Source organism: Abramis brama, assembly GCF_963993115.1.
Source record: "Abramis brama genome assembly, chromosome: 8".
NCBI lineage: Eukaryota > Metazoa > Chordata > Actinopteri > Cypriniformes > Leuciscidae > Abramis > Abramis brama.
The window spans coordinates 43237005-43253478 of NC_139970.1; the positions used below are offsets into that span (position 1 = coordinate 43237005).

Sequence of the window (16474 nt, forward strand, 5' to 3'; positions counted from 1 at the left end):
TGTTAGGATAGGACAATATTTGGTCGAGATACAACTATTGAAAATCTGGAATCTGAGGGTGCAAAAAAAATCGAAACATTGAGAAAATTCACTCACAAAAATAAAAGTGTGATATATTTACAGTAGAAAATTTATAAAATATCTTCATGGAACATGATCTTAATATCCTCATGATTTTTGGCATAAAAGAAAAATCGATAATTTTGACCCATATAATGTATTGTTGGCTATTGCCACAGATAAACCCGTGCGACTCGAGACTGGTGACGTGATCCAGGGTCACACATGAACTATTATATTGTTTCAGTGCACAACCTAGGTTAATAAAATTCATAAAATTAGTGTTTTTTTAATGAGTTTTTTGCACTAGAAGAACAGTTTTGGGTTCTCCAAAGAACTGTTCAGTGATCAAGAACCCTTTTTGTCTTTATATAAAGAACATTTTAGATTCCATGGATATTAAAGGTTCTTCATGGAACCATCAATGCCAGTAAAGAACTTCATACTCTATTTGAAAGTTGATGTGATTACAGGATAAGAGCCTCAAATATCACATCATCAGTCATGTGACACACAGGTCATGCAGAATTAACAAACACAGATTAAACTCCTTGATCAGAAATGCCACAGAAATGAACACAAAAACACCTAATAATTGTCAAATGTCAAATCAATGCTATAAAATGAACTCATTTTTTGATCAAATTCTTGAATCCATACTTTTTTCCCCCTTAGAAACATTTTCCAGAGCCACACAAACGGGATCACGCGACTCCTGGGTCCGGCGTTGTTAATACTGTAGAGATTTGCAGAAGATTAACATGTTTCTCCAGATGAAGGTGTGTGACGTGTGCAAACTTTCAGACTTTCGTCTCATTGTAACATCAGACCTCGTAAACTTATTCTTTGCATTATATAATAGGTTAGAATTAGTCATAAATGAGACAAAGTTTTTTCAATATTTTAGATGTCAAAAATGATCTTGACCCCGTCCGTAAATTTTAAATCATTTAAAATAAAAAAAATCTTTTTATAAACATCCAACTTATGCACTGAAGGAATAATATTATAAATCTAAAATTTGTTTCTATTAAGTTGTATCATTATATATTTTTTTCTACTCACCATAATCACCATTATTATTATTAGCTATTATTTATTTATTTAATGTAGTTAATCAATTTTTTATTTATTTTAATTTAATCTATTTTATATATATATATATATATATATATATATATATATATACAGTGCAATGCATAAGTGAATACACCCATGCTAAAGTTGACTAAAAAGAGGAATAAAAAATCATATTTTGGAAATTGAACTTAATGCCTTAATTTAAAAAATTAGGAAAAATCCAACCTTTAAGGACACCAATTTTCTTTGTGAATGAATAATGTATCGTAAATAAATAAATGTTCTTCCTTAAAATACATGGTGCATAAGTGAGTACACCCCTATGTTAAATTCCCATAGAGGCAGGCAGATTTTTATTTTTAAGTATTTTTTTAAAAAAAAATTTAGGATACTATGCATCCTGATAAAGTTCCCTTGGCCTTTGGAATTAAAATAGCCCCACATCATCACATAGCCTTCACCATACCTAGAGATTGGCATGGTTTTATTTCAGTTAGCCTAAAAGCTAGTTTGATTTGCATTGAGAGATGATCTTATGGAAAGTACCCCATGCCAATCTCTAGGTGTGGTGAATGCTATGTGATGATGTGGGGCTATTTTAATTCCAAAGGCCAAGGGAACTTTATCAGGATGCATAGTATCCTAAATTTTTTTTTAAAAAAATACTTAAAAATAAAAATCTGCCTGCCTCTATGGGAATTTAACATAGGGGTGTACTCACTTATGCACCATGTATTTTAAGGAAGAACATTTATTTATTTACGATACATTATTCATTCACAAAGAAAATTGGTGTCCTTAAAGGTTGGATTTTTCCTAATTTTTTAAATTAAGGCATTAAGTTCAATTTCCAAAATATGATTTTTTATTCCTCTTTTTAGTCAACTTTAGCATGGGTGTATTCACTTATGCATTGCACTGTATATATATATATATATATATGTAACAAATGTTTATTTTATTTTAATCACATTTTTTATTATTTTAAATAAAAAATATCTCTTTAATAATTTTGTGTAAAGAGGTTACATAATTCGGTTACATTCTCTAGTATTTTAAACATAAATAATATATATATATATATATATAATCATATATTTTATATTGAATCATGTTTTATTTTATTATATATATATATATATATATATATATTTTTTTTTTTTTTTATCACATCACATCATGATCTAAGAGTAGCTTTATTATCTGACATTCACAGATATGTGTCTTGAGAACTTTAATTCAGAACCAACTTTATTTTGATGAATTATAAATTGAGCTGCAGGTCAAACCGTCGCCACGCGGGGGCAGCAGAGCTCCTCTCCAACTTCCGGCTCTGAGTGACGTATGCGGAAGCTGTAAACATCATGTCCGTTTGTTTCAACTGTGAGCGGACTGCTGTTGTTATTTATGCTTCAGTCCGAACAATTCAGAAAGGTTAGTAAACATTTACGTGTCTAAATATGATTCCCATCATCTGTGCCCATGAGTGTCACTATCACCCGTGTAACCGGTCAATGATTCCGATATCAATAACTCATCAATAATCTACACATCAGCATCATCTCTCGCAATAACTGTGTGTCTGATCTCTATATTATTACATAATCTGTCTAATCAGCGATTAATTAAAATAAGTGACTCTCTGTGGGGTTTAATGTAGTGATGTTATTAGTTATATCCACCGTGTTTTACACCAAAAAAACTGTGACAACAATTATTATGGTAGTAAAATCATAATAAACTCCGAATCGCTGAGCTTGTGAATGTTCAGTTCCCACACTAGTCTTGTTGTAATATTAATAACTAGTGCAGACTGAAATATCATCCAGTGTTAGTCCATGATCATCAGTATCAGCTGCAATCCAAGGATAATAAACTCAATGTTCAGATGTTTTGTGAATTTGGTCTATTTAATGGTATTTTATTATATTTGTGCATGAGATGTTCTGTCATAAAACCACAGACATGTAAACCCTCCAATATACAAGATCTGTGTTATTTTAGTATTATTAATATATTATTGTTGTATGTATTAGTATTTTTTTTATTATTTTTACATTTTCCATCTTAGTTTTAGTTCTTTTGTGTTTTTGTCTATTTTTTAATATATGTTTTTTTTTAAATTAATTTTAGATGCGTTATTTTCCGTTTTAGTAATTTTAGTATTTTTACGTAAACTAAACTATCTGAAATATTTGCTCAAAGTTTTTTTTATTTCAGTTATTTACTTTATTTCAGTTAAAAACTCTTTCTTTTTTAGTTTGAGAAGTTATTTTCAGTTTTAGTGAAAGCAAAAATTAGAAATGTTTCCTAGTCAACTAACAGAAATATTTCTACTATGGAAGTTGCTTATTTCATTTGTGTATTTTAATCATTTTAGTTTAAGTTAATCAAAGCTGATTAATGGAGTTGTTTTATGACCAATTGTTGAATTTGTACACTTGACCAGATATTCAATTAATTCACAAAACAATCTGAAAACTTTGTTCAAACAGTGACGTTCATTTGGTGTTTGATTTTAGATTTAAAGAGCCTCTCCTGTTGAGGTTATGTACAGTTATTGATGGTAATCTCATCTATGACTTACTTTTACTAGTATTACCTTATTAAAGTCCCCCTGTAGTCAATAATTTTATCCCTTAAAAGTCATCTTTGATCACCAAAATGACATATTTAAGTGTTGTTTCCTTGAAAAAAAATTTCTTCATGCCTTAAAATATCTTGAATGTAACTCGACACCCTTGCCTCATTTAGTATTCACAGTTCTATGAATATGCAAATGAGCCCCACCTCCACTCACTCACTCAGCTCAGAGATCCACTGGTTGACGATCACACGTTGATCTGATTGGTTACAAGGTAGTTTGTGACGTCAGAAACACCAGCGATTTCAAAGCGTGTTTTTGAGACTGTCTTTGGTTCACTGCAGTTTTAAGGAGGAAATACTCAGCAATGATGTCGACTTATGAATTTACACATGCTTTGTCTTAAAGCATATTAAAAACACCACATAGACACATAAACAACATTAAAAGCTGGATTTTCACCACAGATGCACTTTAAACATCTTTAAACTTTAAACATTTATATAATATTTTCATTTTAAAGTGCACTACTCCTTTAAGTGAAGATTGCCACACTGAAGACTGTCTCTTTTCTCTTTAAGTGTTCATCTGAAGCGTCCATGATGACGTCTATAGTGAACGACACCGCCGAGGCCGTGGATCTGTGTCCGGAGTTCAACCTCTACCTGAAGCCCATCGCCAAGATGACCATCAGCGTGGCTCTTCCTCACCTCAAGATGCCGGGAAAGTCCATCTCCAACTGGGAGGTGATGGAGAGGCTGAAGTCTATGGCTCATCCGGACCAGTTTTCCTCGCTCCGAATCTCCAAGAGCACCATGGACTTCATTCGCTTCGAAGGCGAAGTGGAGAACAGGAGCGTTGTGAAGCGAATCCTGACCAAACTCGAGGGAAAGAGCATCAAACTAAGCGGATTCACGGATGTCCTGAAGGTGCGCACGGCCGAGAACAAAACCGATTTCCCGACACGCCACGATTGGGATTCGTTTTTCCGGGACGCCAAGGACATGAACGAGACTGTGCCGGGAGAACGTCCCGATACCGTTCATCTCGAAGGGCTTCCTTGTAAATGGTTCGCCCAGAAGGACGGTTCTCCCGATAAGCCTTCGGAAGCGACGCTTACAACCGTTTTCGAGCGGTTCGGGAAGATCCGGAACGTCGACATTCCCATGCTGGATCCCTACCGGGAAGAGATGACCGGGAAGAACTTCAACACGTTCTCGTTCGGGGGACACTTGAACTTTGAGGGGTACGTGCAGTATCTGGATCACACGGGGTTCGTGAAAGCCATGGACTCTCTGAGAGGGATGAAGCTGATGCTGAAGGGGGATGATGGGAAAGCCGTGGCCTGCAGTATTAAGGTGAGTTTGATTCTCTTCTAGATCCCATTCTTTCATCGAGATCCTGCTCTATGTGTTGTTTTCTACTTAAAGGGATATTTCACCGCTGGAAAGATGAATGTGTATTTAAATTGGGTCATTTATGTAGTAGAAATGTGAAATTTAGTGCCTTTCTAGACTGAGAAAAGCCAGAAAATGTATTTTTGGCTCATGTGGATGAAAGACTACAACTCCCAGAATGCACTTGCTTCGCTGCCCTACGAGGACACTCCCAAGCCGCGCCTACCGGTTACAGAGGGCAGTATCAGGAGAAATGATACAGCTAGGCTACTAGTGACTCGAAACTGAAAAGACGGCGTTTTATCGTGAGATCCCCCTATGGGCGGGTTGAAGACATGCGGGACAGCTCCTCCTACTGGCTGGAGTCTCTCGCCTCGGGACACAAAAGCCTCTGAAGAGCTAAATGACGATTTTTGCGTCATCTGAGGTTTTTTCCAGACACACAATACAGAAATCTCTGGTCTCAGGGGGACATGAGGGAGGGAAGCACGGCTATTCGAGAATACTACCGGGTTTCTACTGATACAAAGCTTAATGCTAATCGGTGAAGTATCCCTTTAAACAAGTTATACGTTTTCTACTTCTATGGCAACACTTGTAATAAATAATCATGGAAAATTATGAAAATATCACAGAATCTCAATTTGGTATCCAAAACTTTAGGTATATATATATATATAACTGTCGTTCAAAAGTTTTGGATCAGTAAGATTTTTTATGTTTTTAAAAAGTCTCTTCTGCTCACCAAGGCTGCATTTATTTGATTAAAAACAGTAATATTGTTAAATATTATGACAATTTAAATATATTTTAGAGTGTAATTTATTCCTGTGATCAAAGCTGAATGTTCAGCATCATTACTCCAGTCTTCAGTGTCACATGATCCTTCAGAAATCACTCTAATATGATGATTTGATGCTCAAGAAACATTTATGATTTAGTCATATTGTTGTGTTTTTTTGTTTTCATTTATTTATTTTAAATGTCTATATAGTATTAATAAATGTTTGTTTATTTAGTTGTAGTTATTTAGTAGAAACTAGCTGGTTTTTTACATTTTATTTTAATTTCAGTCATCATTTATTTTAATGAAAATGTTTGTAGTTTTAGTTAACGATAATAACCCTGGTCTGTGAGCGCAAAGCACAGAAGAAAAACTCATAGAAATGTTTGGTTTATCAGCTCGACTCGAACACTCGAGCAGATTATGGTTTTTAATGAGTCGTGCGGCTCTTCAGGCGTATAATGTGAAGCACTAATACAAGAGGCTTGTGTTGATGAGTGTGTTCAGCAGAATTACACCGGCACTGTGAGGGCCTTTAATGAAATGAAAGCTACGGATGGACTGTATTATGATTTCAAGGATTATTCAGCAGAGCGAAGACACCCGAGCCAACGGAAAGTTAAATTAACTGAGCGCTGTTCATTAAAGCATGTTCGTTTGGTGAAACTCTGAAGTTAAAGTGTGTAAGTGTCACAAAACCTGTCAAGAACTCAGTTAATCCTTAAACTATTTAACATTAAACAAAAAAACATGAATTATATTTTGCATAATGAAAATTAAGTCTATTTTCAGGACCATTACCTTTTTATTTAATGCAATTAAACATTTTATTTGTAAGCAAAATATTATAGTATATACTTTACAATAAGGTTCATTAGTTAACATTAGTTAACATGAACTAATAATGAAGTGCACGTATACAGCATTTATTAATCTTTGTTAATGTTAATTTCAACATTTATTAATACTTTATTAAAATCTTGTTAACATTAGTTAATGCACTGTGAACTAACATGAACAAACAATGAACAGCTTTATTTTTATTAACTAACGTTAACAAAGATTAACAAATACAGTTGCAAATAGTTTGCATATAGTATACAGTGAGGAAAATAAGTATTTGAACACCCTGCTATTTTGCAAGTTCTCCCACTTGGAAATCATGGAGGGGTCTGAAATTGTCATCGTAGGTGCATGTCCACTGTGAGAGACATAATCTAAAAAAAATAATAATCCAGAAATCACAATGTATGATTTTTTAACTATTTATTTGTATGATACAGCTGCAAATAAGTATTTGAACACCTGTCTATCAGCTAGAATTCTGACCCTCAAAGACCTGTTAGTCTGCCTTTAAAATGTCCACCTCCACTCCATTTATTATCCTAAATTAGATGCACCTGTTTGAGGTCGTTAGCTGCATAAAGACACCTGTCCACCCCATACAATCAGTAAGAATCCAACTACTAACATGGCCAAGACCAAAGAGCTGTCCAAAGGCACTAGAGACAAAATTGTACACCTCCACAAGGCTGGAAAGGGCTACGGGGAAATTGCCAAGCAGCTTGGTGAAAAAAGGTCCACTGTTGGAGCAATCATTAGAAAATGGAAGAAGCTAAACATGACTGTCAATCTCCCTCGGACTGGGGCTCCATGCAAGATCTCACCTCGTGGGGTCTCAATGATCCTAAGAAAGGTGAGAAATCAGCCCAGAACTACACGGGAGGAGCTGGTCAATGACCTGAAAAGAGCTGGGACCACCGTTTCCAAGGTTACTGTTGGTAATACACTAAGACGTCATGGTTTGAAATCATGCATGGCACGGAAGGTTCCCCTGCTTAAACCAGCACATGTCAAGGCCCGTCTTAAGTTTGCCAATGACCATTTGGATGATCCAGAGGAGTCATGGGAGAAAGTCATGTGGTCAGATGAGACCAAAATAGAACTTTTTGGTCATAATTCCACTAAACGTGTTTGGAGGAAGAAGAATGATGAGTACCATCCCAAGAACACTATCCCTACTGTGAAGCATGGGGGTGGTAGCATCATGCTTTGGGGGTGTTTTTCTGCACATGGGACAGGGCGACTGCACTGTATTAAGGAGAGGATGACCGGGGCCATGTATTGCGAGATTTTGGGGAACAACCTCCTTCCCTCAGTTAGAGCATTGAAGATGGGTCGAGGCTGGGTCTTCCAACATGACAATGACCTGAAGCACACAGCCAGGATAACCAAGGAGTGGCTCTGTAAGAAGCATATCAAGGTTCTGGCGTGGCCTAGCCAGTCTCCAGACCTAAACCCAATAGAGAATCTTTGGAGGGAGCTCAAACTCCGTGTTTCTCAGCGACAGCCCAGAAACCTGACTGATCTAGAGAAGATCTGTGTGGAGGAGTGGGCCAAAATCCCTCCTGCAGTGTGTGCAAACCTGGTGAAAAACTACAGGAAACGTTTGACCTCTGTAATTGCAAACAAAGGCTACTGTACCAAATATTAACATTGATTTTCTCAGGTGTTCAAATACTTATTTGCAGCTGTATCATACAAATAAATAGTTAGATTTTTTTTTTAGATTATGTCTCTCACAGTGGACATGCACCTACGATGACAATTTCAGACCCCTCCATGATTTCTAAGTGGGAGAACTTGCAAAATAGCAGGGTGTTCAAATACTTATTTTCCTCACTGTATATATAGTTTGTTGAACTTATTTAAATATATATATATATATTTATATATTCACTTGAAAAGGTTTTTAGACTGATGGAACCATTTGTTCATTCATACAGCAGTAAATATGAAGCTTAAGATGTTTATTATAAGCATAACCTGAACATTCATCCTCTCAGGTGACCTTTGACACGACGAAACACCTGAGTGATTCCTCACTGAGGAAACGACAGCAGGAGCGACTGAAGCTCCAGGAGCTCGAGAAACAGCGAGAGGAGCAGAAACGCAGAGAGAAGGAGGAAGAGGAGCGGCGGAAGGAGGAAGAGAGGTATGACCTTTAGCTTTTAGGTATTTACTTCATCACCTAACTCTATTATACTTTATCACCTAACTCTATTTCACTTTATCACCTAACTCTATTTTACTTTATCACCTAACTGTATCTTACTTTATCACCTAACTCTATCTTACTTTATCACCTAACTCTATTTTACTTCATAACCTAACTCTATTATACTTCATCACCTAACTCTATTTTACTTTATCATCTAACTCTATTTTACTTTGTCACCTAACTCTATTTTACTTTATCACCTAACTATTTTACTTCATCACCTAACTCTATTATACTTCATCACCTAACTCTATTTTACTTCATAACCTAACTCTATTGTACTTTATCACCTAACTCTATTTTACTTTATCACCTAACTATTTTACTTCATCACCTAACTCTATTATACTTCATCACCTAACTCTATTTTACTTCATAACCTAACTCTATTGTACTTTATCATCTAACTCTATTTTACTTCATCACCTAACTCTATTATACTTCATCACATAACTCTATTTTACTTCATAACTTAACTCTATTTTACTTTATCACCTAACTCTATTTTACTTCATAACCTAACTATTATACTTCATAACCTAACTCTATTATACTTTATCACCTAACTCTATTTCACTTTATCACCTAACTCTATTTTACTTTATCACCTAACTCTATTATACTTCATCACCTAACTCTATTTTACTTCATAACCTAACTCTATTATACTTTATAATCTAACTCTGTTTTACTTTATCACCTAACTCTATTTTACTTAATCACCTAACTCTATTTTACTTCATAACCTAACTCTATTATACTTCATAACCTAACTCTATTATACTTTATCACCTAACTCTATTTCACTTCATAACCTAACTCTATTATACTTTATAATCTAACTCTATTTTACTTTATCACCTAACTCTATTTTACTTAATCACCTAACTCTATTTTACTTCATAACCTAACTCTATTATACTTCATAACCTAACTCTATTATACTTTATCACCTAACTCTATTATACTTTATCATCTAACTATTTTACTTTATCACCTAACTCTATTTTACTTTATCACCTAACTCTATTTCACTTTATCACCTAACTCTATTTTACTTTATCACCTAACTGTATCTTACTTTATCACCTAACTCTGTCTTACTTTATCACCTAACTCTATTTTACTTCATAACCTAACTCTATTATACTTTATCACCTAACTCTATTTTACTTTATCACCTAACTATTTTACTTCATCACCTAACTCTATTATACTTCATCACCTAACTCTATTTTACTTCATAACCTAACTCTATTGTACTTTATCATCTAACTCTATTTTACTTCATCACCTAACTCTATTATACTTCATCACCTAACTCTATTTTACTTCATCACCTAACTCTATTATACTTCATCACCTAACTCTATTTTACTTCATAACTTAACTCTATTTTACTTTATCACCTAATTCTATTTTACTTCATCACCTAACTCTATTTCACTTCATAACCTAACTCTATTGTACTTTATAATCTAACTCTATTTTACTTTATCACCTAACTCTATTTTACTTAATCACCTAACTCTATTTTACTTCATAACCTAACTCTATTATACTTCATAACCTAACTCTATTATACTTTATCACCTAACTCTATTTCACTTCATAACCTAACTCTATTGTACTTTATAATCTAACTCTATTTTACTTTATCACCTAACTCTATTTTACTTAATCACCTAACTCTATTTTACTTCATAACCTAACTCTATTATACTTCATAACCTAACTCTATTATACTTTATCACCTAACTCTATTATACTTTATCATCTAACTCTATTTTACTTTATCATCTAACTCTATTTTACTTTATCATCTAACTCTATTTTACTTTATCACCTAACTCTATTTTACTTAATCACCTAACTATTTTACTTCATCACCTAACTCCATTTCACCCTATCACCTAACTCTATTTTACTCAATCACCTAACTCTATTTTACTTAATCACCTAACTCTATTTTACTTCATAACCTAACTCTATTATACTTCATAACATAACTCTATTATACTTTATCACCTAACTCTATTTCACTTCATAACCTAACTCTATTATACTTCATAACATAACTCTATTATACTTTATCACCTAACTCTATTATACTTTATCATCTAACTATTTTACTTTATCATCTAACTCTATTTTACTTTATCACCTAACTCTATTTTACTTTATCACCTAACTCTATTTCACTTCATCACCTAACTCTATTTTACTTCATCACCTAACTGTATCTTACTTTATCACCTAACTCTGTCTTACTTTATCACCTAACTCTATTTTACTTCATAACCTAACTCTATTATACTTTATCACCTAACTCTATTTTACTTTATCACCTAACTCTATTATACTTTATCACCTAACTCTATTATACTTTATCATCTAACTATTTCACTTTATCACCTAACTCTATTTTACTTTATCACCTAACTGTATCTTACTTTATCACCTAACTCTGTCTTACTTTATCACCTAACTATTTTACTTCATCACCTAACTCTATTATACTTCATCACCTAACTCTATTTTACTTCATAACCTAACTCTATTGTACTTTATCATCTAACTCTATTTTACTTCATCACCTAACTCTATTATACTTCATCACCTAACTCTATTTTACTTCATCACCTAACTCTATTGTACTTTATAATCTAACTCTATTTTACTTTATCACCTAACTCTATTTTACTTAATCACCTAACTCTATTTTACTTCATAACCTAACTCTATTATACTTCATAACCTAACTCTATTATACTTTATCACCTAACTCTATTATACTTTATCATCTAACTCTATTTTACTTTATCATCTAACTCTATTTTACTTTATCACCTAACTCTATTTTACTTAATCACCTAACTATTTTACTTCATCACCTAACTCCATTTCACCCTATCACCTAACTCTATTTTACTCAATCACCTAACTCTATTTTACTTAATCACCTAACTCTATTTTACTTCATAACCTAACTCTATTATACTTCATAACATAACTCTATTATACTTTATCACCTAACTCTATTTCACTTCATAACCTAACTCTATTATACTTTATAATCTAACTCTATTTTACTTTATCACCTAACTCTATTTTACTTAATCACCTAACTCTATTTTACTTCATAACCTAACTCTATTATACTTCATAACCTAACTCTATTATACTTTATCACCTAACTCTATTATACTTTATCATCTAACTATTTTACTTTATCATCTAACTCTATTTTACTTTATCACCTAACTCTATTTTACTTTATCACCTAACTCTATTTCACTTTATCACCTAACTCTATTTTACTTCATCACCTAACTGTATCTTACTTTATCACCTAACTCTGTCTTACTTTATCACCTAACTCTATTTTACTTCATAACCTAACTCTATTATACTTTATCACCTAACTCTATTTTACTTTATCACCTAACTATTTTACTTCATCACCTAACTCTATTATACTTCATCTCCTAACTCTATTTTACTTCATAACCTAACTCTATTGTACTTTATCATCTAACTCTATTTTACTTCATCACCTAACTCTATTACGCAAGAATCTCCATTAATCAGTGAGTGTGGATGGTGTTTCAGGAAACAGCGTGAGCAGGAGGAGCAGGAGAAGGAGAGAAAGAGGGAGGAGAAACTGCGTAAACGAGAGCAGAAGATCAAGGAGAAAGAGGAGAAGAAGAACCAGAAGAAGATGAAGAAGCAGCAGGAGGAAGAACAGAAGAAGCTCCACCAGAAGATCGTGATGGAGGAGAGGAAACTCTTGCTGGCTCAGAGGAACCTGGAGTCCATCCGGCTCATCGCTGAGTTACTGAGCCGAGCAAAGGTGCGTCACATGACCTCGGGCAACACCCCATTCATGGCTTTCATTGGCTACGTTTACATGCAGACAAATAATCCGTTAGTAATGGGATTGACGGCTCAATCGGAAAAGCCTTCAAGTAAACACTTTAATCGATCCGATTAAGCTCGATCCGAATGAAATTTCGATCGGATTGAGAGCGGTGGTTTATTCCTTTTCTAATAAGATCTTTCTAGAGAACATGTAAACACTTGATCGGATTGAAAACCGAAACTGAAAGCACTGCGCATGTGTAATGACGTAGAAGTAGCGTAATGACGTATGACGCGCTGAACAAGCTGTTCTTCCTGATGAATAAAGTGTCGTATAAATGAGTGTCCCGTCATTCTATAATTCTCCTTTCAATGTGAAGTGAAGCAGGACACCGTCCCACCAGTCCTGGTTTCAGACTCTCATCCACAGACGGCAGGTTTTGGGCATTTGTTCTGTGTGATAAATATAAGCCGCGACACAACGGTTCTTATGCTCATTGTCTCCAAATTATGTTTGGAATGGATAAATATTAAAGGATTAGTTCACTTTCAAAATAAAAATATCCTGATAATTTACTCTCCCCCATGTCATCCAAGATGTCCATGTCTTTCTTTCTTCAGTCGAAAAGAAATGAAGGTTTTTGAGGAAAACATTCCAGGATTTTTCTCCATATAATGGACTTCAATGGCAACCAACGGTCTGAAGGTTCAAATGCAGCTTCAAAGTCTCGACACGATCCCAGCCAAGGAATAAGAGTCTTATCTAGTGAAACGATCGGTAATTTTCTAGGAAATAAATAAAAATGATATACTTTTTAACCATAAATACTCATCTTGTACCATCTCTGAGATGCGCCACGCATCACCTCATCACGTTTCATAGCGCTTTAAAATGTCCGTTTTCTTGAGCTTTTTATAATTTTTTGTTAGTGTATAAGTGTCATGATTTCAGTTTAGTCATGCTTTTTGATTTGATTTAATTAATCATTTAAAAGGACTCCAGAACAATTTAAATGAAAAAAAAAAAAAAAAAAAAAAAACTTAAATGGAATTTGGACAAAAATAAAACACATTTCATAGGGCCCTAAAAATGTTATATTTCTTAAACTTTTAATAGCATGCTGTTAAATTGTATAAGTTTCATGATTTTAATTAAATAGACGTTCTTTTATGATTACTTAAATTTAATAAAAATACATTTTTATTAATAATTATAAAGGAAAAAACGGAATTTGGAACAAAATCAAGCGTATTTCATAAAACCGGTTTGATTGAAGTGTGTGTGTGTGTGTGTTCTCAGAGCCTGAAGCAGCAGCAGCTGGAGCAGCAGAAGGTGGAGCAGGAGCGCCTCCATCAGCTGGAGGAGAGCAGACGGCAGCAGGAGGAGGAGCTGAGGCGCGTCGAGGCCGAGAAGAAGCGAACGCTCGAGCTCCAGAGGAAAGAGCGTGAGCTGCGGGACCGGCTGCTGGGAAACCTGCTGAAGAAGAGCACCAACGCCGACGAGAACGAGATCGAGAACGCTCCCGTCATCGACCTGGACCTGCAGATCTGCCACGCGCAGGTGAACGGCGACGAGATCAAGCCGGACAACCAGGACAGCAAACCAAAGAAACCAGAGAGTGTGGAGGAGCGAGCAGACGGAGAGAGACGTGAGCAGAGGAATCACACACGGCGTCACGGGAGGCGGAGTCAGAGTCGCGGGAGGCGGAGTCACAGCAGCGGGAAGCGGAGTCAGAGTCGTGGGAGGCGGAGTCACAGCAACGGGACGCGGAGTCAGAGTCACGGAAGGCGGAGTCACAGTCCCAGGAAACGGAGTCACAGTCGTAACGGGCGGAAGAGCCGAACCACGAGACACCGGCGCCACCGGGCGAGGAAGGACAGTCACGGGCCGAGCAGCAGCAAGAGTCGCAGCAGCAACAGCAGGAGTCGCTCGTCCAGTCGAGGACGCCGTCGACACTCGCATCACCGATCCAGACGATACTGAGAGAAGATAAACCTGCTGTGTGAGGTGAAACGCGTCCTGGTCACATTCAACACACAAATAGAAGGGAAAATAAGAAATTGTCTTTTGCATAAAGTAAAATGAGGCCTGCTTTTTAGGATCAGTTAGATTTTATCTTTAATTTTCTCAACAAATCATATTTTTCATAACAAATATGAAGCCTGGTTTAGGATAATTAAGATTTTTTTTTTTCATTTTCTTTCCTCTAGCAAATTGCATTTTCCATAATAAAAATTAGGCCTGTTTTAGGAATTTTTTTTTTCTTTGTAAAATACATGTAGTCTGTTCATCATTTTTTATATATATATATATATATTTTTTTTTTTTTTCTTTTTTTTTTTTTTCCCAGCAAATTATATTTTTCATAATGAAAATTAGGCCTGTTTTAGGATTGTATTTTTATTTTTCCCATTATTTTTTTTATTTTTTTCCATAAAAGCCTGTTTAGGATCATTAAGGTTTTATTTAATTTTTCATTATTTTCCCCTTAACAAATTATATTTTTCATAATGAACATTATGCCTGTTTTAGGATTGTATTTTTTATTTTTATTTTTCCCAGAATTTGTTTTTTGAAGCATGAAGCCCATTTAGGATCATTAAGATTTAATTTTAATTTTTTATTATTATTTTTCCCCTAACAAGTTATATTTTTCTTAATGAAAATTATGCCTGTTTTAGGATTGTATTTCTTCCCCCTCATAAAATTATTTTCTCATAAAAATCATGACACCTGTTTTAGGATCATTCAGATTTGTAAAAAAAAAAAAAAAGATTTCACAGCAAGTTATATTTTTCGTAAAGAAAATACGTTTTTGGACCAATAATATTATAACTAATACATTATTACTTTATATAAATTGTTATTTCAAAATAATGTCACCATGCAAAACAATCCCTAAATATTGTCTCTTATTAAAGGCCTCATTTTCTTTAAACAGAAAGTGAATTTCTTCTTTCTCTCTCTCCTGATTTGGAGGTGAATGATGACCTGGACGTGTTCTTGACCGGTTTGTAAGATTCACTGCTTGAATTAAACGCTACAGTATCATGACAGGTGTCTTGAACTTATCTGACTGTATTTTTCCCATTAGTATCACGTTTTCTTTTTTAAGTTTGCCTTACAAAGACTGAAGCTTTGATTGTTGTAGTCTGTGCCACAGATTTTCTCTTGGAGTTTTTGGTTCAGCGTTATTAAACTCCATAGACTACAATCCTTGGTTTATGACTTGAATTTTACTTTTTTGAAAGTGTTTATTATCTGTTCATTTCAAGCATCTCAATGCAGTTTTGTATGGGACTCTCAATCTTATGTAGAAGTTGGATTTATAGTGTTTTTTGAATGGGGAATCCATTTGTGTTTTCCTCGACACAAGCACAGTACTTGATTTAGGCTGAAAACGCACATGTAAAGTCGTTACGAAGACTGTTTTATGGCAGAAGCGCCACTGAAGGACATGTTTGTCACTCGTTTTAACTCAAGTTACCTTCCCGGCAGGTCTCAATAAAGCAGTGCTTTGGATTAAAGCAAGTATCTTGATTCATTTTACATTGTTAAACTAAACATCACCACATGCAAAACTGGCTTTCAATAAAACTTGGCTGCTTATGCAGTAGAAATGTGAAAACTTTTCTGAAATCGCTGC

General features: G+C 34.6%; 1 protein-coding gene across 1 annotated transcript; it reads left to right on the plus strand.

The window, feature by feature from the left end:
- Positions 1-2477: 2477 nt before the first annotated feature.
- On the plus strand, positions 2478-14938 carry akap17a (A kinase (PRKA) anchor protein 17A). Its single transcript, XM_084121279.1, has 5 exons — positions 2478-2574; positions 4306-5082; positions 8752-8900; positions 12579-12819; positions 14128-14938. Exons 1-5 carry the CDS (start codon positions 2548-2550, stop codon positions 14809-14811), a joined length of 1878 nt encoding a protein of 625 aa, XP_083977405.1. The 5' UTR covers positions 2478-2547; the 3' UTR covers positions 14812-14938.
- Positions 14939-16474: the final 1536 nt, after the last annotated feature.